A 22,464-nucleotide genomic window follows, 5' to 3' on the forward strand; every position below is an offset into this window, starting at 1 on the left:
CACAAGTGAGCTTTTATTGAACGCTATTGTGCATTCAAGTTTTTACAAAAAAAAAAAGTAGAACCTCCATTAAAATGAAAAACCTCTTGTCCCTGGACACACAATGCAATAATAAATCCATATAAAAACATATTAAGCGTGATAGACATCTGAATACAGTATACAAAAAAAAACCCCACAACCATTCTCTGAATAATAAATATATACACAAGTACTGCGACATAAAGATGATCAGATAGATAGAAAGGATATGTACAATATTTCCATGCTATTATATTATGTTTTGTTTTTTTTCTGAATCCAAATATCATATTGCACTTCCAGAACAGTATGGCAACTTAACTAAGCAAATGAATGAACTATGGTAGCTATTTAAGAATCATTGTCAAGGGAAGATGCATTTTAAGCCTTCTATTTAAGAATACAAAAAGAGGCTATTATTTCAATTGGTCAGAATTGAAAGCCATTTCACTCTCAAACAACAAGTGTCTTACTATTAAAAACATGCACATACATTATATCTACCCTAATTGTACAAAGGTCATTTTTACATGCTAAATACTGCCATGTTTGTTTTTTGTTTTTTTTTAAATATTTTATTCATACGTTGAATATTCCGGGTTTTTCTTCCGCCTTTGTGCTCATTTTACTTACAGTAAGTATTCATCAGAACTGGTTGTAATCATCAGTGCTATGGCTTGATTAAGATGAGCTGTTTCTCCTCACAATAAGTCAGGACAATGAGGAACACTGCTGCTTTTTTTGGCAAAAGGAGAATGAGGTATAGCAGCGCCACAGAAGCTTTGTACAAAACACACACAGGAGACAAGGGGGGGGGGGACTTTTGACATTCCTCGGAATCATTCGACAGTGAGGCACATTAAGAGCTATATGGCTTGTTAAATACCACTTCTTTTTGTTTTGCCTTGTAATACGATACAAGTCCATTATCAATGCACAGTGTAAACCCTTCATCCTCCTCCTTCTCGACCAATCAGATTTCCGTGAGAGTGAGCTTGTACATGCCGCCCATCTCCTCCATGGAGATTTGAAAGGTGTCTTCATTGGAGTAGTGCTTGATGATGTTGTCATCCATGTGCACCAGAATCCTAGAAAAACAGCACCGCAGGTTTTGGTACTCGTCAGACCACACTTGACATATAGCCAAACAAATTCACAAAGAAAGGTTATTTTTGCTATGATACTGCATTGGTCCATGCACTTGATATGAAAAAAATTGATTAATATGATTGCTTAAGCTAAGTATTTTTCTTCATTATCTCAATGCGGGACCAACTCTATATTTAAACCAAATTGATGTGTAGTTGTTGGATCTCAAGGGCAATGCATTTCCATGCTGTGATACAAGTGAACCAAAATAGTAGAAACAGTGTAACCAACCAGGCATTCTCAAGTCATATACATTGTTTACAAATGGGGTTCCGTGCCCAGCGCGATGACATAACCTGAATTTGTACCTAAATCGGAATGTGGAATTTGCTGGAACTCCGCAAAAACAAAACCGGCTCAGGGGTTTGGTTGTCCCTCTTCTACAATTTAATTTTTATTTTTCCAATGTTAAAATAGTCACTCCTTTAGCCACATCGGCTGCCATTCCTTCCTCTTTGTTCTTAACAATTGTACAAATCGTCGATTTTACCTAGCCAATTTGTGCCGCAAGTTCAGAAACAAATAGCATTCTCATGTCTAGCTATTGTTTTCGTAATAGTTACAATTCTCACTTTGTTGAGAGAGTTCATTTAGAGCAGGTGTGGGCAAACTACGGCCCGGGGGCCACATGCGGCCCGTTAAACGTTTTAATCCGGCCCGCCGAACATGAAAAAAATTAAATGAATAAACCTTGTTCATATTTTATTTTCTAAATACTGTGGTGTGTCAAAGATAGATCTTTTGTTGGAATGCTTTCGTTCACTCTCAGTTAAAATTAAATGTTTTTTTTTTTTCACCGATGAGGTGAGGTTACCAAAACACTCCATCCATCTGCTCCTGGTCCGGCCCTTCTGTCAAATTTTACAACCCATTGTGGCCCGCCAATCAAAAAGTTTGCCCAGCCCTGATTTAGACCCAAAAAAAAAAAAAAAAAATAAAAAGATTTTCCAGAAATTTGTAACGGATTGTGTGACACGCAAGTGAATGCTGTGCCGAAGAAAATTAAGATGAATTTAGGGTTTCCCGGAACTGCAGTGCATGTTCATCAACCAGAGCAAGACTTGTTTGTAAATAAATGTGTTCGTGAACAAGGTTCTTCTGGAAACCAGGTTCCACTGGACCCCAAAAACGCTAACCAAATTATCAACATGTTCGCACTTGAATGTACGTACTCTGCAAACAAACTTAGAACTTCCTTAGACCATGTGTAAACCCAAAGAATGAAGGATCAGATTCCCCCAAACCTTTTTTTTTTTTTACCTTAGATGTGCAACATACAATATGAATAATTTCACACATTCTGGACTCTAGTTTCTTTTCTATGCATGTTTTAAGCGCGTAATTTAACTTTGCAATGAATGAAACGTGATGAACATTTATGTTGTCACTTTCTGTTTAGCAGGCTTTCTGATGACACCAACCTTTTGAAAATAGGATAAAGATTTCAGAAAGCTTAAGGGAAAAACTAGCACGCTTCACACAGATTGAAGCTTCCACAGGCATGTGCAGTCACTCGGAAATCATTTGAATTCATTAACGTACACATGGTGGTGTCAAGAAGATTGACCGTTATGCACGTGTTATCAATCCAACGGTGATTTTATACTTAAGCTCAACTTGTGCGCAGAGTAGGAACATTTCTATGCATTTATTAGCAAATGAGAGAAAAGGGCACCAAAATTTAAAGCCAGTGGATCATGGCTAGACTTACTTGGACATATTATGGTGTGACAAGCACACAAAATGGATTCCGAATATAAATTTGTGATTTTTGTCCCGCCCACTAAAACTATTTCAAAGAATCCCTTTCTGACGGTGTCAATCAAAAGCAAGACTTTTAACTTTGTGAAGGTTTGAAAGCGCAATAGGCCCAAATCTGCCATTGACTGGATGACAGCTGAACAAGCTCTCTGCTTCAGCTGCAGTCAGAAAGTGAAACCTCCCACAGGAGGTGGACATGCCTGATATGTGACGTGAGAGACAAGACATGAAAAACAAAAAGTAGCTGTCAGTCAGGTTTGTTTATAGCGACTCATACGTACCCTTTCTTGCACTTCTTATAGACTTTTCCAACCTTGTCCAATGGCAAATCGTATTTCTCTGAAATCTGAAAACACAAAACTGTGTCATATTTCCTTATTTCCCACTCCGGACCCGAGCGGACCAGGTGGGCGTCCCGTCACAGCTCATTTAGCTGCTTTGTCGTCCCAGAGCTGGAGACCGAGATGTCTCCATCTGCCACCGATTACATAGAAAGGTCCCCGGAGTTCATCGGGGCGAGTTTTTTTTTTTTCCCTTTTCAAATAATACTTACAGCGTCCACCAGGCCTTTCAGTGTGGGATTTTTCAACATGACGGCATCGAACACCTCTTCCGTCTCCTTGCGTACGTACAACAGGACTGTGGTGGGCACACACAAAGCGGTCCGTTAATTATGGGCTGCCCATTACGAACAAAATCAAAATGGCATTACAACAAACCCTGTCATGTGACACCTCATATTAAAGTGCTACTCGAGGGCTTTTGGGATTTGTGATTATTACGTCACTTTACTCTTTCATAGTGACATATTAAAACCCCCAAACCATTTTTTTATGTGTGTGTGGAAAAACACTCAACTCAGAAAACTTTCCAGCTCTGTAAATATATTGTCAAAATGAAATATTCTGATTATGTAAAAGGCCAAAATATTTTTTTATAGAGAACTTTGGGGAAAATAATAATCAAGAGGAAGTGTAAAAAAACAAAGCGTTAATAACAAGGTCAACATTCTATTGCGCAACAAACCACATTGACCCAGACCTAACATGAAAGTCTTGAATGACGGCGACAAGGTCTGTAAATAGCCTCTAAAATTTGCCATAATTCTATCATGTAATATGTGCATGCGTGTCTAAGAGGTGTAAGAAAATGGTCGTATGGTAAATGGTCAAATCTCCTTCATTCATATTGCATATTAAAAACACAAAAGGCTTTCCATATCTATAAAATGCAACACAATGACACAAAAACAACCGTACATCTGGCACAGACATCTCAAGTGACATGGGCATGTAAAATACCTTCGCTGTTTTTTTTTTTTAAACTGGCTCCAGACTGCAGGGGCATTATTCCCCCCAAAAATAAATAAATAAATAAAAAAACAAGTGGCGCAGGGTCCAGACACAGAACACGCACACACTGTAATCATCATACATGACTGCAAACATACGAACACACATAATAGAAGACGCTCTATCTTCTCCAAATTCGTCTTTTTGCATTTATTTGATTAGAAACTTTTTTTTTTTTTTCTCTGTTGGGGCATGTAAACACTGCACTTTGTCCATCAACAGCTTCTATTTAAAGACACATTTAGGGTGCGCTCGTATGAGTCATTTCTGGCGGTGGTGTTTGGAGGTAATAATCTCACGCAATGAGCATTTGTTTGTTTTCACTCATGACTGCTCTTGAGTCGCCGTGCAAAAAATGTGCTCGGCATCATTTTAACTCATTCAATACCATTGACGGGTAAATACGTCAAAATCCTTTTTTTTTTTTACTGGGCTGGTCGTGAATGAGTTAAGAGGCAGCGCTGCAAATGATTGACAGCTCTGTTCGACAACAACATCTTTGCCTGTCGCTGGCGGACCGGTTGAACCGCCGCACGGCTTGTCAAACACATTCAAAAAAAAAAAAAAAGACCACGTGGGAGTTTTTTGTTTTCTTTAAATAACCATCAATTCCTTTTAATCCATGAATGATTAAAAGACATTTGAGGTCATGTTTCTCCAAAAGGAGCTTTATTGAAAATCCTAAAAAAGTCGTCTTTAGTTGCATCTATTGGATTTTCTGTGGGAATGTTTTAGTGGCCTGATTAGCGGAGGAAAAAGTTAAAAACAAATTGTTTGGGGTAAACAAAGTATCTTATGACCCTTTCGTGTTTATTTTTTTCCTCTGAACCTCATGATGGGAATCAATGATGTAAATGCTCTTGTTTGTACGGAAGCGGAGACACTAATTCTCATTACACTCACCCTTATAAAAATGAGAGGTTACGTCCCTCCTAAAAGTCTTGCCTCAGAAAATAAGTAGCTCCCATTCAAACATTTCTTCAACATAAAACGCAAATGTAATATTTAGAATACCGTCTCATAGCTTGATAAAGGTTAGAAGTAAATGTTGTGGTGCAATTTTGCTTCTTTGGCCCTTCAAGGGTTAAGAATGAGTCTCACTAACATTCTTACAAGCGTAAAAAGAAGTCAACCAGCATAACGACTGAAAACAATACTCTGACTTCAACAATAGGTAAAATAGCGTGTGTTCACGGCAGCTAATTTCGCGTAACTTCCTGTCAAAGGGCTTCTCGGAATGGCATTTGTGAGACGGCGCCTTGTGGAATAAATTGTGCAAAAAAAAAAAAGGGGGCAAAGAAGAAGCAAAACAAACAGAGTTAGTCCTCTGAAGAAGCTTTGGTGAATATGCGGCTATATCATGATTATATATATATATATTTTTTTTTTTGGGGGGGGGGGGGGGGGTTTGCCCCTGGATTATTTTGATTAATTTAACATTAAACGTTCTTGCACACTCACCTATTATTAATATTCACAAAGCTTAATACTTACCATTTCAGCGTTGTTTTATCGTTCTGTGAAAAATTGGGCCTTGTCTGATTTCAAAGAAATTACTTTTCTTGGAGTTTTATTATGATAAACCATTTTCAGAAACACAGCTAAATTAACACAACAAATACGACTCTTTATGTAAATGTCCCCGTTGGCGATTAAAGAACAAAATGGCCCGCGAGCCACATGAGCGCTGATCTAGGGTAAAGGGCAGAAGTTTGTTTGCGTGTGTCTGTGTGCAAATGGTATTTTGTTGGAAGCCAATGAGTGAAGGCCTCGGCGTGTGTGCATGTGGTTGAAATTCAGAGGAGGCCACCAGAGCAAGCTGACATGCACGTGTACTAGCGTTCACACGTTTTTTTTTTCCTCCCACAGCAAGACCCCTCCTTCGCATTACACTGCGCTTATATACAGGAAACACACACACACATACACACATGCATGCATACCTTTCTTGGGTTCTTCTGCCCTGGCCATTTTATTGGGCGGTGACCCGAACTCATCATCACTGAAGGGTAACCTCTTCATGCCAGAGCTGCATGAGACAAACGGGCACATAAATCAGCGCTTACGAGGTCTTAACAGCCAGTTAACAGGCAGTAAAAGACACTGGAGAACAAACGTGTGCGTATGCAACGCCTTCAAGCCTTTCCTAAAAACAACATTTTCCCCTTTGGCGCCATTTTGCTGAGAAGGTGCCAAAAGGTCACCACGGTAGCAATAGTGAAACCAAATGTGAACGCGAGTGTGAAATCGGGGCTCACCTGTCTTCTCCATCGTCTGTCGCGAAAGGCTGCAAGACACACAGACAGACGGACATTAACACCACAAGACCGAACAGGAGGAATCGAAATCGGCCCGTTGCTGACATTGGGCTTTCCGAGCGACCGGTGCATGTTGGGAAAGCGCTACATGCCGGGGCTGGTCGGTTCAGAGACGGCCAACAAGTTCACGGGGTTGACCCACTTAAAGAGGTGATGCGAGTCCAAATGTCGACTGAGCTCCTGGAACTGGAGCGAAGTCACAATCCAGAGCGCAGGGGCCAACAAATGTTGCATATATAAAAAAAAAATAAAATGCTTGTTAAAGGTTTTTTTTCCCCCTCCGCTGTATGGACTGCAGGTGTTGCTGTTATTAGAATGCTATTCTGGGAACGATGAACCCAGTCAGCTTGTGAGTTTATCAGAAAGTGATAGCCAGGTTCAAAGTTAGCAGCAGCACCAAAAATAACTAAAGTAAATGTTAGCAGCAGGGGTGAGAGGGGTTGTTTTTTTGGCATCAACACGCAGATTGTTTAACCAGCAGGAAGCTCTCAAAAGTTTACGCGCATTTATCAATGGAGGGCAAAGGGGGGGAATTTTCCTTTTTACCAATGCGAGACATTTGAAAGCACTCCTGCAAGGAAAAGTGGTGCCTTATTTTACGGTGATGAGATGCGAGATAACCGACGTACACGAGCCGACGTCAGGTTGATTTTTTTTTTATGCTCAGACTTGTGAGTAAAGGTGTGCATTTTTACAGCAAAATACAATTTGATATGCATTTGAATAAATGGTGTCGCATACAATTCAAGGAAGGTCCATTTTAAAGTAGATTTCGTCGTATTACAATTCCATTTGATAAGGGGATGGCCATTCGAGTGAATTAATTCGAGGACACAACAAATAATCAGCAATATCGAACCGATTTATGAAATAATACTTACAGGTAAAGGGCTGAACAAACTAATCGAAAGCAAATCGACATCGCAATGCAGTATAAAGCAATTATCAAATTGCAAAGACTGCAGTTTGGAAGGGGAAAAATTATCGGATTCATTCACGGCATGTAAATGTAAAACAATAGAAAACGAAGCGATTTCAATGGGGCAATAAAACATCCACAGGAACTGTTATAAAAACCATTAAAACATTTCAACCCACAGATACTCATAATATAAAATTATAAATATTTCATTAATAGATCATATATTTCAATCGTACATTTTTTATGGCCCTGAGATGATTTGAAAAATCTTGGCCTCATGGCTTTATTAAAATACAAATATTCAGGAAGCCCACATTACGACTTTGCCACTAACCTATTTGTTACTTTTGAATCGAATCATATACAGAGACAATATCTGAAATGATTAATCAGTGTCTCATATTATTACATACAAGGGTTTGGTCATTGTCTTCGGTATCAAAAGTGAACGCTCATACACACTTGCAATGTGGCATGACGTGGTCAACCTGGTCAGAGTCCACAGTGAACACGTCTCGTATGACAGGCCGGCGACTGATTTATGCCAACACTAATAAAAATCGGAACTTAAGTGCGCGTGTTACGTGCGCTTATTATGCGTTTGAGTTCCATCACGGTCGTAACTCTGCAAATAAAACATGGCAGAAGCGGCCACACAAGATGAAGCATTTGCCACGAATCGTTCCTCAAGTCGACGACAAACAATTCTCAAAAGGCCATGATTTGGATATATCTTGCTTCGCCAAATCTGTCAGCAGTGATCCCCCCCCCCCCTGTATAAGATCCAGTGTCCAACCGATTTTTGGCAAATTAAAATTCCGATAACCGATCAATAAAGGTATGAATTGCAAGCAGAACATTATACGGTATTACAATACTTTGTCAGCATTTAACTTTACATTGAGAGGGGAAAAAAAGGCAGATTTTTTGGGGTAGCGGAATGTTTGTCTCATGTTGTAATGCAGGTGTGTCAAAGTTTTTTTGTTACTTTGTAGTTACGGCTTCCCTCAGAGGGCCATTATGACGGTAAAAACGAATAAATGTTAAATTGTCTTATCGTATTGCCACACATACACACAACAAAGTGATGGTTTACTAGTTTTGAAATCAGAAGTCAAGATGATTCTGTTCGATTGTTTAAGTTACAGTTAGAAGGGTAACAAAAAAAAATGTAGCAAAATCTCAACATTATTTTAAATATTATTTGTTACACATTTTGAAATTTTGGTCCAGATTTTAGCAAGGATCATCTGCTTTCGCGGGCCACGTAAGATGACATGGCGGGCTTGGGCTTAAGTTTGACACCTGAGTGTGTTGCTGCAAAAATAAATAAATGAATAAAAAAATAAAATAAAATAAAAATAATATTAAAATAAAACAAATAAATAAATAAAATTTGGCCAATTTCTACTAATTATCTATCAATTACAGTATATCTTCATCGGTCAGTCCTTAATAAGAAGATCATAACTGCAGTTGACTAAGTCTCTCCATTTACATCTTTTTTTATGATGTGTTGTCATGTGCAAAGATTAAAAAAAGTGACAATCCTATTTTGATCAGATAAGGAACAAACAGTATGAAGAGCTGTGTAAAAGTAATAAGTTGTCCAAAAAAATGCACAAATATCTCATGTACAAATGAGTGAAAGCTCTACTGAATTAACAAAGTATTTGTACTTTTCTACTTCCTGCAACTGTCATCGATAACAACAGATAAACGGTGTTCCTGCCAGAAAATTGAGCAGGTCATCATGACCCATGAGTGGGTGGATGCGTGACTCTCTATGATATGCGTGCGTGTGTGTGTTTTGTGCGACAGCTTACATGACGTTGGAAGGTGGAGAAGTGAATGTCAGGTATGAAGAGCACCGGCTGGGTCTCAAGATCATTCATCATCTTGAAGATGGTCACGTCGTTACGTTTCTGCAGGATGGGCACTTTGACATCCACAACTGTAAAAACGGTCATAAAATGAGGTGCGGGTTAAAGTCTTTTGACGGCGCCAACATGCCACACGGTTGCCTCGTAAAATTCCGAGGCGTCGCCACTCACAGGACAGGCCCGGGTTGAGGTCGGCCACCTTGCCTTTCCTGCGGGATTGCTTCCTCTCCTCATCTCGGATCTTCCTCTCGGCCCCTTTGTCACAGAAGACCTTGATCTGGCAGAAGGCCCGGTGGATGGGCTTGTTGCTGCGGTTGTTGTAGCTGTACGTGTCGATCTGCAGGTTGAGAGGGAGGCCCTTCACGCCTTTTTGAGAGGAGAAGTCCGTGCTCAGGCAGTTGACAGAGATGAAGATCTGAGGAAGGCAGATTGAAGGGATTGTGAATTGATGCAAGACAAAATGATGCACGATCCATGGATTATTTTTTTAAGGGAACCTATTCTCTGACAAACCCTTTTTTGCCATTTATGTCCCCAAGCCAAAGCAATGTCTAATACAAAAACATCATCTTGTGGCATTTAGGAGGAACATGTCTGCCTGGTTGGGGAAAAAAATAAATAAATAAATAAAATAAAATAATTATAATAATGTCTGCATTCCAGACCAAGCCAAATAAATAGAAGAAATGGCATTCTAAGATTATATAATTGCTGCTTTTTATAGAAACGCTCATGGCAGCAGCAGCATGACTGAATGGAGGAAACGAGTATCTAATATGTTTGGTGATCTGTGCCTCCCTCTAGTGGGCAAATGTAGTCAATAGAGTATTGCACTTATTAAAAAAAATGCAAAAAGAATCAAAGAATAATTTCAATGAAAACATGTAGAATAGGTAAAGTAAGTTGAGTTTTGTTTGCCATTTATTTTATGCATTATATGAAAACTGCATAACCAATTTTGGTTCACATTTTCACTTTAAAAAAGTAACCATTGCGTTCTCTTCTTAAGAAATAACCAAAAACAAACACACCTTAGTGAAGTTGTAAAAATATAACAGAGTGGTTACTTATTTTCTTATGTCATTTTGTTATACTTATTATAATCACTCAATCATAAATTTAACTTCTTTTACAGTGATTCCTTTTTTTTTTACGCTTTTCTCCTTTCACCAAACCACAATTTCTTTTTCTTTTTTTTGCCTTTTGTTGTTATACATTTTCCCTCTTCAATGATTATAATTGTTTTCCCTTTTTAAAAAAAAAATTCCCTTTCACCCTTTTTCATGTTTTTTTAAGTGTCCATTTCCCCCTATTTTTCTCAGTCCATTTTTCATTATTTTTGTTAATATCGTAATGTAGCGCATCAACATTGTCAAAATTCTAGCAGCATTTATGACGGTGCATAATTTACTCCATATTAAGATTGTCCAAACTCTGAGTTCAGCTTCCTACTTCATGCCACGACCACGTTTTACAGATAATCACTGTGATGATCAAAATTATTATTTGGGCACAACTTGTAATTGTTCAAAACTTTTTCTAAGTGTACATTTTAAACTATTGTAGTTGTATTGTTTAACATGTATTTTTGACCTAGCCAAGAGCCAGGTTAACATTCGGTCAGATAAAAATGAATAAAGATGTCAGCCCTCATGCAAAAATGCTGCAGAGCAAACTATTTCAAGCGAGCATCCTTTGCCTCAAACAAGCTGCTGACAAAAACCACAAACGCACACACAAGGATGAACATCCTATGGGCAGCGGGCTGGAGTCATGAGACGGTTAGAGTCACATCCTGGTTTGCGTGCGTGCGTGTGTGTGACTCCACACCGACGGGTGGGCCGCTAGGCTCTTCGGAAGCGCGATTATATCGTTCATCTTTCCTCACAAACGTGACAGTGAAACAACACATCAAGGCCACGGGAGGCTGAGCAAACGAGGAAGACTCTTCACCTTCATCCGCTGCATTGAAAAAGGAGCCTCTGCTTGAGCCCACCCGCTGAGTTTCCACATTCTTTTGCAGCCGTTTAGAAACGATGTTTATTTTGGTGAACGTCGCATCTTTGTAACACATTCTCTTTGTTCTTAGACATTTTTTTTGTTCTCCCTTTTTCTATTTTCCTTCCTTTTTGATGCAAGCTTGTCACATACTTTTTATTTTCGATTGTTTAATTTTTGCCTGCCCTTATTTTCTTTCCTCTTTTTTCCCCACTGTCTACACATTCTTCTTTTTTTAACTGTTTGAATATTTTAAACATATTTTTGTTTAATATTCCATTTTTATTCGTTCTAATTGTTTAATTAATTTAATATATTTTATAAAACTCCCAATCACTTATTCTATTTTCTCCTTGCATCACGAAAAAAGATGCATGCATGCATACAATGCGTATAAAGTTTCATTTTTTTTTTTTTTACATGCACAAATACAAACCGGCTGTCTCATCAGTCACCGATATCATTATACACCACTGTCAGTATGATACTTTCCTCTCGCATTAGTTCTATGGCTACTGCTGTAATATTTAGGTTTATGTATTACTTTCCACAGACCACATTTCCCTCAAATGTTGCGCATATATTTGTTACATTTTTTTTCCTTTGCATTTTTTTGGTTTACTTTTATTTTGTTGTAACTGTGAATATTACTGCTGTGACTGACTACTTTCTCCTCATTGGGTGAATTAAATATCTCTAGCTCGCTAGCTATGTACTCTGAGAACTGAAGTAACATTAGAATGCATTTGTATTTATATTTATTTTACGATCTTACTTTGGCCTCTTCGTTTGTGTCCCAGGTGAAGGAGATGGCGTTGTAGGAAATCTCCTCGATGTTTCCAATGGTGTTGAAGCTCTCCTTGTAGTCAGCTGCGATGGCAGAAACATTTTTGAAAGTTTGATCCAGATCGTGCATAGAATCTCATTCAATGTGCGGGAAAAGTCAAGTTATTTATTGCCGAAGAAATGTACCGATGTCGAGACACCGCTGCTTGGCAGTGTGTTGCCTTGAGTGCCAATACTTCCAGTGTTTCAGCTGGTCCTCTCTGCACTTCTCCTCCCCGAATACAACCATCACCACACTCTGTGATAGCACAAGAAGTCTTCAGTATATCCTCACGTTCAGCCGCTTATCGGTCATGCGGGTCTTTGTGTGACAATGAACGTTGTACAAATCTTTGGTGCTCGTCAGTTCTCACCCTGACTTTGGTGATTGGTTGCTGCAGGCCTTTGTTGTCAATCTCGCGCAGGGTGATGGGGTAAAATTGGCCCTTGTTGAGATACGTCATGGTCCCGTCGCCTGTCTTCTGACGCAGAGACTTGGATGCTTCCAAGGTGTACTCGAAATTATTCCTACGATGGAGACGTAACAGGAGAGCTATGATCCATCCGTCAATCATTTTTCTACAGCAGTGAGCCATACGGGGGCTCCCTCTAACAATATGATATCATGGATAACGGTTGTGTCATGTTCCAGCAGCGGTGGGAGTGTGGCGTCTCCCACCAAAGAAAGAAGGTCGTGTCTGAAAGGTAGTGGGCGGCAGGTTCGGCAGCGGCGTGACTTACCCCGGTACCGTGTCAAACTGAGTGTAGTCTTCAGGCGTCATGGAGCCCATGCGTAACTGCAGTTCACCCGGGAATGAAAACACCTGTGACGAGACACACACAAAAAAGTGAAACACAGGGTGTAGGTTTTTCATGAAACTAAGAAAATATTTCACAGAATTTCAATTCCGACTTGATTTCTTCTTAAATAAATAAATATCTAAATATCAATATACTCAAGTAATATTCTAATTTCATTAAATGGTAAATTTTGGAAATTTTGGGCTGTAACACCTCAAATTTCCCCATTGTGGGACTAATAAAGGACATCTTATCTTTGTTATATGCTATAATCCTCAAAAATTATTTTATAAAATAAATAACTGAAAACAACCAACAATGCGGCACTAGTTGTTAGCCTCTCAGTTGTGCTTCTCTGGTTTGTGTCTTCCTCTTGTCACAGTTTTTGCTAATTACTTTCCCCAATCAATCATTTTCTAATCTCATCCTTTGTGGCGTAATTTTTTTTCTCTTCTGCTAACCTCCCTCTACACGAAGTTTTGTTGGTTCACTTTTTCCTTTTCTGCGGTAAACCCCCCAGGTTCAAAAGAGAGCCTTTGGCTATTGTTGAGGAAACAGCATAGCACTTTGTGTTGCTGAGACAATGGCATAATAAAACACTGGCCGCTATTTTGCCGTGTTCAAATAAACCCAGAGGAGGCCGGGCCCACCGTCGGCTCCATGGGATCAGGTGAAAATGCCATTGTTTGATGAGCCGGATCTGAGAGTGGAGAAGAAGAACGGGATTCCGCTCACCTCCTGGGAACCGTCCTTGAAACTCTCTGAGAAGGTGGAGTCCGGGGGCGTGCGGGACTGCGTGCTGGGGCTGAACTGCACCGAATTGTGGGCCAGCTGCGGGCGGTCGAAGACGCCCACGTGGCTGTCGGTTTCGGCGCAGCTGTTGGGCACGGTCAAACCGTGAATGGGGACCTCGGTCTTGACGTGAGGGTAGTTCTGCAGGGCGGCGATGGACACGGTGACGGTCGTGTCTGAAGGAAAGATTCCGAACGACAGTGAGGCGACGAAAGCGGAAGAAGAGGCTGTTTTTAAGGTGCTCCGGGACCTACCTGGTGATGGGAACTGACTTCTCTTGTCCTGGGCCAGCTGGAGAATGTTGAAGGGCCCCTTGAGGACTTGGATCCGGTTCTCCATGCTGGTCTCTGGGAGAGGAGGGATGCCATGAGCTGCCTGAAGCTGGTGCCTGCAGAAAAGAAGATGCATCGCATGCAAAGGAGGGCCAAAAGAGAGAAAACATGTTTTAACTGTTCCAATGCCAACCATTTAAAAAAAGAGAGAGAGGCTAGTTCATAGCCAATTTATTACATTCAGAGTCTTTTGAATTTTTTTGGATCGATAATTTATCGATACCATTTTCCATTGATATCAATCACCCAACTATCGCGATACATATCAATATGGAATTATCGTCACAGCCCTAATTCAGACGGATCTTTCAAAGTTCACAGAATATTGTGTTTTATGACCATGTAAAGGAAGAAACAACCAAATAAATAATGAGACTTTCTTCTTTCATCACAATAAAAAAGGTTGTTTCTGCTTTATTGCAGTGTTTTAGCAATACTTAGTGATGGATGGGATGGTTTTACAAAATCACCTTTTGTTAAAAAAAATAAATAAATAAATTGGAGACTTTGATGCTAATTTTTTTGCTTTACTTCCAGCTATAAAACACCAACAACAACAGTGAAAATGTATATAATGGCAAAATGTATTCAGAAGAATAACAATTTTATACTTTCTAAACTTTACAAAACTATTTGCACACTAATTAGTAGTAGTATTTAGTAGTGTGTGTGCGTGCATGCGTTTAAATCCGTCATATTTTCTCTTTTTTGTGGCACTCTTTGCAGTAGATTTAATGTGACACTTTGATCAATCACAAACTCCTTGTAACGGTCGCATTTCCAAGCTTATGCAAACGAGATCCAATCAGCTGGCCAATGCTAATGTTTTAATGGTTAATGATAAAAGCGGAGTTGGCAATAATTTTTCTATGCCGATTCCCAGAAAAAAAGTCATTGACGGGAATTGACGTTAACGGAGCTCTTCGTCAGGTTTTTTCATTGACGGCATTTCACGTCAATGGCGCTCAATGAGTTCAATTATATATTGAAGGAAGAGAGGAAGTAAGGAACGAAATAAAGAAATAAAAAAATTGTTCAGTTTTGTTTCGACACCATGCTTTTTTTTTTTTTACTTTTGCTTAAAAGCGTTTCTCAAATAATTCCAGAATTCAGAATGAAAGCGTTGGTAAAAAACTGACCATGGTAGAAACACTGAAGATGCAGCACACAACACAGAGAATTCAACAGTCCCTCTGCGGTAGCCCAGTGCCGTTATACATCAGGCCTTACCTTTTGTTGGGATCCAGATCAGAGACTAACGCATCTGGCTTTCCCTGGGTGATTGTTCTTTTTTCCCGGGGCACCTGTATGGGAGGGTAAACACAGCCGCTGAGCGTCTGACCACATCACATCACGACAGGTTGCCGTCTTCAGTTACATGCGACCTGGAACGCGCTCTGCCTCACAGATGTTACGCCACTTATGATGAAGCTGCAAAGGGTTGAGAACTTCATCTCCCTCCCTCTTGTCTGTTCACTTTTCATTGAGCACAAGACCACAGTGATTGTGTCATCTGAGCTGAAGCACGACAAGTTGCAGGCTTGAATCGTTACTTGCGTCCTCTTTTGGCAACTCAATTTTTCTAACCATTAATCATGTATGGCTTCAATCTTCGTTTTTTTTGTAGTGATGCATAAAATAATATGATATGTTCAATTTCTTTTTTTTGGGGGGGGGGGGGGGGTGGTTTGCATCTTTTTGCTTTGCAAGTGCTGTTATGTTAATGGTGTCCGAATACCGATACCAGGTATCGCCATTGGTGCTGATACGAGCCTTATTTTAAAGTACCGGTACTTGCGGAGGCTTCCGATACTAGCCACCAATACTTAAGGCAAATAAAAATCTGACATCGATTAAGTCCTCCTCAACAGTTGCTGGCTCTATTTTTTTTAGTTTGACACATTGGTAAATCACCTATCATTTGCTTCAAATAGATAGGACTTTGTTCACAATTTTTTGCCAGCGTTAAATACAATTTTAAAAATCTGAATAACGGTACTCTGCATCTGTGATTACTCAAACAGTGAATATTCACGCTGGTACCTTACGTTATGAGGCGTCTTGGTGTCATTCTGTCAAAATGTAAACACGATGATGAAAAGCATTGTTTAAATTAAGCCATGCATTGGTCCTATGAATTTCGCCGTTCAGTTCCTTGTAAGAGAACAACAATTACAGAAACATGGAACAATTGTGCATGTAATTGTTTTGAGGTCAACTTAAGTTCACCTGTAAAGGTTATGCAGCATATTGCATTTGTTCTGACCTTTTACCCCTTAGCCGAATATCTCAAACTTCTTGCGAGTAGTGCAAGGACATTAAAGACATTTCAAACAACCTTTAATTCAATCGCAATATTTCCACTATTTGTGATGCTAAGGTTGATGTCACCAGACTAGCACGTGGAGGGTAACGTATGGTGCCCTGATTCTTCTGAATGTTGGCTGATGAATTGACGTGCTTGTCTTTGTCGTTGGAACGTGTTTGTTTCAATGACAGAGCAAAAGCACAAATTATTTATTCATTTATTTTTAGAGTAAGCTTTGCAAATGGCCCGTCGGGGTTACCTTATAGTAGTCGTAGAGCAAACCCAGAGCGGCGGCGCTGTCCTCGTCCCCATTGATGCTCATCATGGCCTTGGTGGCCGCCGTCAGGGGGTTCTCCAGGAATGACTTCCAGGCTTCGTCCTCTGTGGTGAAGGAGCGACGCTGGCCGCCATAGTTGGGGTCGTTCTGCAGGACCAGGACGGCACGTTTACTGCAAAGCAAAGATGACAACGCATAGTCAGGACCGATGGATCCGTCTAGCAACAACGAGAGTAGAGTTTTATTGAACTTTTAATGAAGATGGGTTACATCAGAAAATCGCACAGAACTCCAACAAAGAGAAAAAAAATTACAGGAAGTGTACATTATGAAATATTGATGATCCCCGTCCTCATTTAGTCACAAATGCACTTCAGTGTGAAATATGGGTCAGTTTAGATGAGCACTAAAATATTATTCTCTTCTAAGAATAGCAACTGGCGGAGACACCGAATAATCGGTTCTCCTGACATCTTGTGGAAGCGGATTCTGCCTCTCACTATACATTGTCCACATAGATGGATGAACGAAGACATTAGTTGTAGTAATTCATTTTCATATGAATTAAGAAAACTGATCATTTTTCACAGCTGATGATCTTCCACATCACACAAATTGCAAATTCCGGGATCAGAGTATATGACTACCATCTAGTTCAAAATAAATATATAAATTATATATTTTAATTTGTGGATTCTGCACATCAAAAAAATCTACAGAGCCCTGTTCGAATGCCAAATTTCTGGGATGTAAAAAAATGACCAATCATTTTATCAAGTTTTCCACCATTATGTGACCATAACCTGGATAACGTAAGTGAAAAAAATTAAATGCTTTGGAGAGGGGAAGTAAAAACACGCAACTGAGATGATGTGGTTGCATAAGTGTGCACACCCTCTTATAACTATGCATATGGCTCTCTTCAGAATCAACCAATCAGATTCTAACTCATGTTAAACGGAAGTCAGCACACGTCTGGCACCAATTAAAGTGCCGCTGATTCAACCCAAATTAATTTGAGATGTTCTGGTAGGCTTTTTTTCTGCTTTCTATCAGAAATCTGAAGGTTTGGTACGAACACTGCTGTGGCAAAATTCACTTTACCTTGACTAAGGCCCCAGTTCCAGTTAAGGTAAAACAGCCCCAAAGCATGATGCTGCCATCACCAAGCTTCACTTTAAATATCGTGTTCTTTCGGTGATGACCACATGATGTTTGGCCAAACATATGTTTTGTAGTTATGGTCATAAGGATCCGTCTTATGTTCATCCGACCATATCATACTACCACATGCATTTGGAAGATTATGTTTTGTATTTTTCGCCACCCTACCTCACTACCCAGATTTATAAAGCCAGTACTTGCCAGAAATTCTTGCAGCTCCTTCCATCTTGCTGTTGGTCTCCGACCAGCCGCCCTGACCCCTTGTCTTCTTCTCATCAATTTTGGAAGGATGTCCAATTCTTGTTAACATAACCATTGTGCCATATTTTCTCCACTTGATGACGACTGTCTTCACTGTGTTCAACGATTTATGATTTAATGCCCAGGAAATTATTTTGAACCGTTCCATTGACGGATAAATTTGGACTTTGACATTCCTATTGCTTTGGAAACCTTCTGTGGACTATGCAAAGTGAGGAAAAGCCTACTGGAACATTTGAACTTTATTTGGTGTAAAGCAGAGACATGTTAAACGAGGACAGGTGTGTGCTGACGCTCATTTGAATGTGATTAGTTAATTCTGAACACAGCCACATGAGCAGTAAGAGGGTGTGCACACCTATGCAGCATTATCGCAGTTGTAAATTTTACATCACATTAATTTTTTTCCCCATTGGAATGAATGTGACTGTGAATGATTATTTGGCTATGTGCGTGCCCTGTGATTGACTGGCGACCAGTCCAGGGTGTACACGGCCTCTAGGCCAGAATCAGCTGGGACATGCTCGAGTTACTTACGACCCCAACGAGAACCAGCAGCACTATAGAAAATTGAGGGATAATGCTGTGCCATAGTGCAGACGTGGCTCAGCGGCCCCACGATGTCTACGGACAGCAAAATAGTTGAGACTCAATTTTCAAAGATAATCAAGCCCATTTTTCACCTCCATCATCCGGGGGATTAAGCATGTAAATAAAACGTCTTGTCAATCACAACTTTCTTTCAAAACAGTCACACTTGGAAGAGAAAGAGTTCTTTATCTGCAGGACCAGTTGTTCAGGCTCTTCTGCGATTGTGCAACAAATCTCAGTTGTGGAACGGCCGATGCACCTTGAGAAAAGATGCTCTACAGGCTTGTCCAGTGTGACAACTGGGGCGATGCCGCCTCATTGGCCCGCACGCCTACCGCAGGTGACGCATCTGACCCGGCCGCATTCTTGCGTTCTAACAACTTTTGTTTTAGAAGGCAACGACAAAGTACTGGAAAATGACAACTGCTGTACGTTTCGATGAGCCAGGGCGTCTTTTTCCTGCTCCTCCTCTCTGCTGCTTTGTAAACAGAAATGCTGAATATTCGAATAACGTGCGAGCGAGAAGCCCCTTTGGCTTGTTGTGTCATCACCGTGAGTCTCTAAGCCCTGAACTTCGCGTTCTCCTAATCGAGATGAAAATAAAACAGCCATCAACATGTAGGAAAATATTAGACTTTTAACTATTGGCTCGGGCCTGTTTGCACAACATATATTTACTTATGTTAACGCTAATGACGAGGCCTTTGGTGGCGGTATTAGCAGAGTTGTCAGCAAGTTTAACATTTGCGGCAAGACAATTTGCTCTCTAAAATATAATCAAATAAATATACATCACAAAACAATGGTCTGTCTATTCTCTCTGTGCTGAAGCTTATTTCAGCTGAGTGTTGAATTTTATGTGAAGAAAAACTTGAAACCCAGACTTCAACCTCATCAAACATCATCTTATCATGAACCAGACCAGATGCCCCGTTTCACACCATCTTGAGAAATTGATGCTTTTCCACCTTTTTACATTTTGCTTTTTCTGGAAAATAGTACTGAAATGGGATAAAAGGACAATTCATCCATTTTCTATTGTGCGTGGCCCCATTTGGGTTAAAGGTGAGTTGGACGCTTTTTGAGCAAGCGGCAGGATGTCAATCAATCGCTGGGTGTAAAACCATTACAAAATGCCATTTGTCTTTACTTTTAATAACTCTGAAGACACAGGAAGCACTTTTATTACCAAACCCGTTCTAAAATAAACTGAACAAACCAAACTTTTCCTTGACATCTGATTTCAAAAGTAGTTCTCAATTAATTGGTCATAATATGATGAGGCTATCATCCATTTAAAGGTTTCCAATCCTCGTTGGGAAACCATAACTGATTGATGTATCAATCAGAAACGGCCCCTGACGGGATAAATGACCCTCACCACCCCTTTTGTGAACCATCTTCAACAACACCGCCAACAAACGATCGTGTGGCTCAGTTTCTATGCATAGTATCTACAACAAATGCGCCCTTTTCCCTCTCAATTGTTCATGCAAAGTGATCATTAGTAATCCTAGATCTAATTGTGCCTTTCATTAAACAGCAACCTGATAAGAAGCATTATTTAGGGCCAATAAAAATCTTGGGAAAATGTCATTCAAAAGCAAAACTAATTGTTTGGATGTGTCACGTTCAATTAAATAAACAAGACTAAAAAGTTGAACTCATCTAAATCGACCCGAGTGCTTGCTTACATTGTTGTAGGGGAGCCAACGCCTAACAGGTGTACAATTTCATTCCAAAAAGTCTCCTTGTCCTTGCCGTCATGAGGGGGGGGAAATGAAATGATGAACTAAGCATCTTTGCCATTGAAGGTAAAAAGAAAAACTGCTATTTAATTGAATGCAGCAGTAAGACATTTTTTAACAGGAGCTATAAGGACACTTGGTGTGACATCACCCCCATTGCAGTTTATCCCTGAACAAACATCATTAGGACTAAACACATAATAGGGCCCGACTGTTTAGCGCTCTGGGCAAAATCAAACAACCCAAAATGAACAAAACAGCCATCACCCTGACAGGATGGTCCTCTCTTTTTTTTTTTCTTTATTCTGATTATTCTAACTGGCGCCTGTGCTCCGACAACAGGTGCGGATCACATGCTCCAACATGACAGGTGAATCACGTTCAACACATGACAGGAGATGTCTGCATCAGAAAACTTACCATTAGCAACAAGATCAAATAGAAATAATCCTAAAGTGACATTTTTACAGCCGTGGTGCGTTCAGGGAAAACTTTATAAAATGAGGAAAAATACGCCAAAGGAGAAGCAGCTGGTCAGAGGGGAAGCAAAATTGACGTTTAAACTCCAACGCGGGGCGATGAGAAAAGTGTCGGGGGGAAAAAGTTGTAAAAAGTCCACAAAAGTCGCAATTAAGTGTGGCTATTTAGTGCGAGGCGGTTTGTTGTGAGGGCTCGAGAGTGGCGAGGCCAGGACAACTTACTTGTCATGCTCCTGTGACATCTCGATCGGTCGAACTGGACTTTCTAGTTGGTACTGAAAATCCGATCCGTCTTCTTTTAAGCGTGGAAAAACGGCGCCGCGAACGTTTGGATGAGGGCAGCAGCAACAAACAAGGTGTCCCCGGCTAAGCAGAACGGGTTTTGTCGGCTCGACTCGCTTTTTTGGGGGGGCATTACTGAGAAATCGAGGCCGGTTTTACCTGTGAAGGCGACACGGATTGGATTACAGGTGTCCTGGGGGCGGGGCCGCGCTGTCAATTACCCTTTCCAAGGTCGCGATTGGCTGGGCCGGCTGCCTACTTGATTCCTAACAGTAAACCAGCAGTAATAATATCAACTGAGATTTGACAATGCTTTTTTTTTAAATGTTAAAGGTCATCTTTACAGTTATTAGTATTAGTATTAATAAACCACATTACAGGAGCAACATGTTAGTTAGAAATAAAAATGTATGGTTATATAGTCACTTTTGTTTTTGTTTTTGTTTGAGTGTATTACTATATTTGCCAACCGTTGGCACAAATGAAGCATGTTTTAATAATTACTCATATCATATCAATAGCAAAACAACAAGAACAATACAGTCACACTCAAGAAACTGGCAGGAATTTTACATTTATTCAGTTTATTTTAGAACTTCATTTGCTGTCAATTTGCAGTCCAAACAAATGCTAATATATGGACCCGCCGCCATTCAGTCACAGGTCACATGACTATTGTCGTGACTATTTATATTGTTACTAAATATTTCTTTGTGGACTTTTTCTAGTTTATATTCTACAAAATAAATTTGAATAATCATCAGCCTTCAATTTGCACTAATTTCAATCACCCTAACGACCAGACTCAATCAGTGCCATCATTGTGGTGAAATAGTTTGACACTAGGATCGTTTTATTACAGATGCCTTGAAGTGCCAAGTGCGGAATATGAATGTGTAAATTCTACTACACCCCAATTTTGCAGTGTAGATTAGCATCAACGTGCAGGTAAAACAGTATGCAAATCAGCCAAGACTCGTGAAAGATTGCAAATTGCACAGTGGATTAGCATGGATCCAAATAAGGGGGAGTGGGGGCTAGAAGTGAGTTAAGTGGGCAGTAAAATCCCAATCTAGCTCATTTATTTATTTTCATTCAACTAAATCACCTAATTGAGGAGTCACAATATGATCTAAATTAATATAGCGAATGAAAATCTCAAAGGCGGAGAAAAAAAGCAATGCATTCGGTGCAAATAAA

At 40.0% G+C, this 22,464-nt stretch overlaps 1 protein-coding gene across 3 annotated transcripts; it reads right to left on the reverse strand.

Annotated features, from left to right (window-relative positions):
* On the reverse strand, window positions 1-21,379 carry grhl1 (grainyhead-like transcription factor 1). Of its 3 annotated transcripts, none has more exons than XM_088315951.1 (16): window positions 21,205-21,379; window positions 16,722-16,911; window positions 15,385-15,458; window positions 14,077-14,210; window positions 13,766-13,998; window positions 12,971-13,053; window positions 12,604-12,757; window positions 12,377-12,488; window positions 12,180-12,274; window positions 9,611-9,821; window positions 9,350-9,477; window positions 6,542-6,570; window positions 6,227-6,312; window positions 3,485-3,570; window positions 3,213-3,277; window positions 1-1,109 (listed from the first exon to the last, which is right to left on the reverse strand). In XM_088315951.1, the coding sequence occupies exons 1-16, from the start codon at window positions 21,222-21,224 to the stop codon at window positions 995-997; spliced, it is 1,815 nt and encodes a 604-aa protein (XP_088172077.1). In that variant the 5' UTR covers window positions 21,225-21,379; the 3' UTR covers window positions 1-994. The 3 variants fall into 3 exon arrangements, with proteins under 3 accessions (XP_088172077.1, XP_088172067.1, XP_088172088.1); XM_088315941.1 differs by having other exon boundaries at window positions 9,578-9,821; XM_088315962.1 differs by lacking the exon at window positions 21,205-21,379 and adding an exon at window positions 20,924-21,178 and having other exon boundaries at window positions 9,578-9,821.
* Between the last annotated feature and the right edge of the window lie 1,085 nt (window positions 21,380-22,464).

Source organism: Idiotropiscis lumnitzeri, chromosome 1 (assembly GCF_059441095.1).
Source record: "Idiotropiscis lumnitzeri isolate Australia: NSW breed Sydney's pygmy pipehorse chromosome 1, RoL_Ilum_1.0, whole genome shotgun sequence".
NCBI classification, from domain to species: domain Eukaryota; kingdom Metazoa; phylum Chordata; class Actinopteri; order Syngnathiformes; family Syngnathidae; genus Idiotropiscis; species Idiotropiscis lumnitzeri.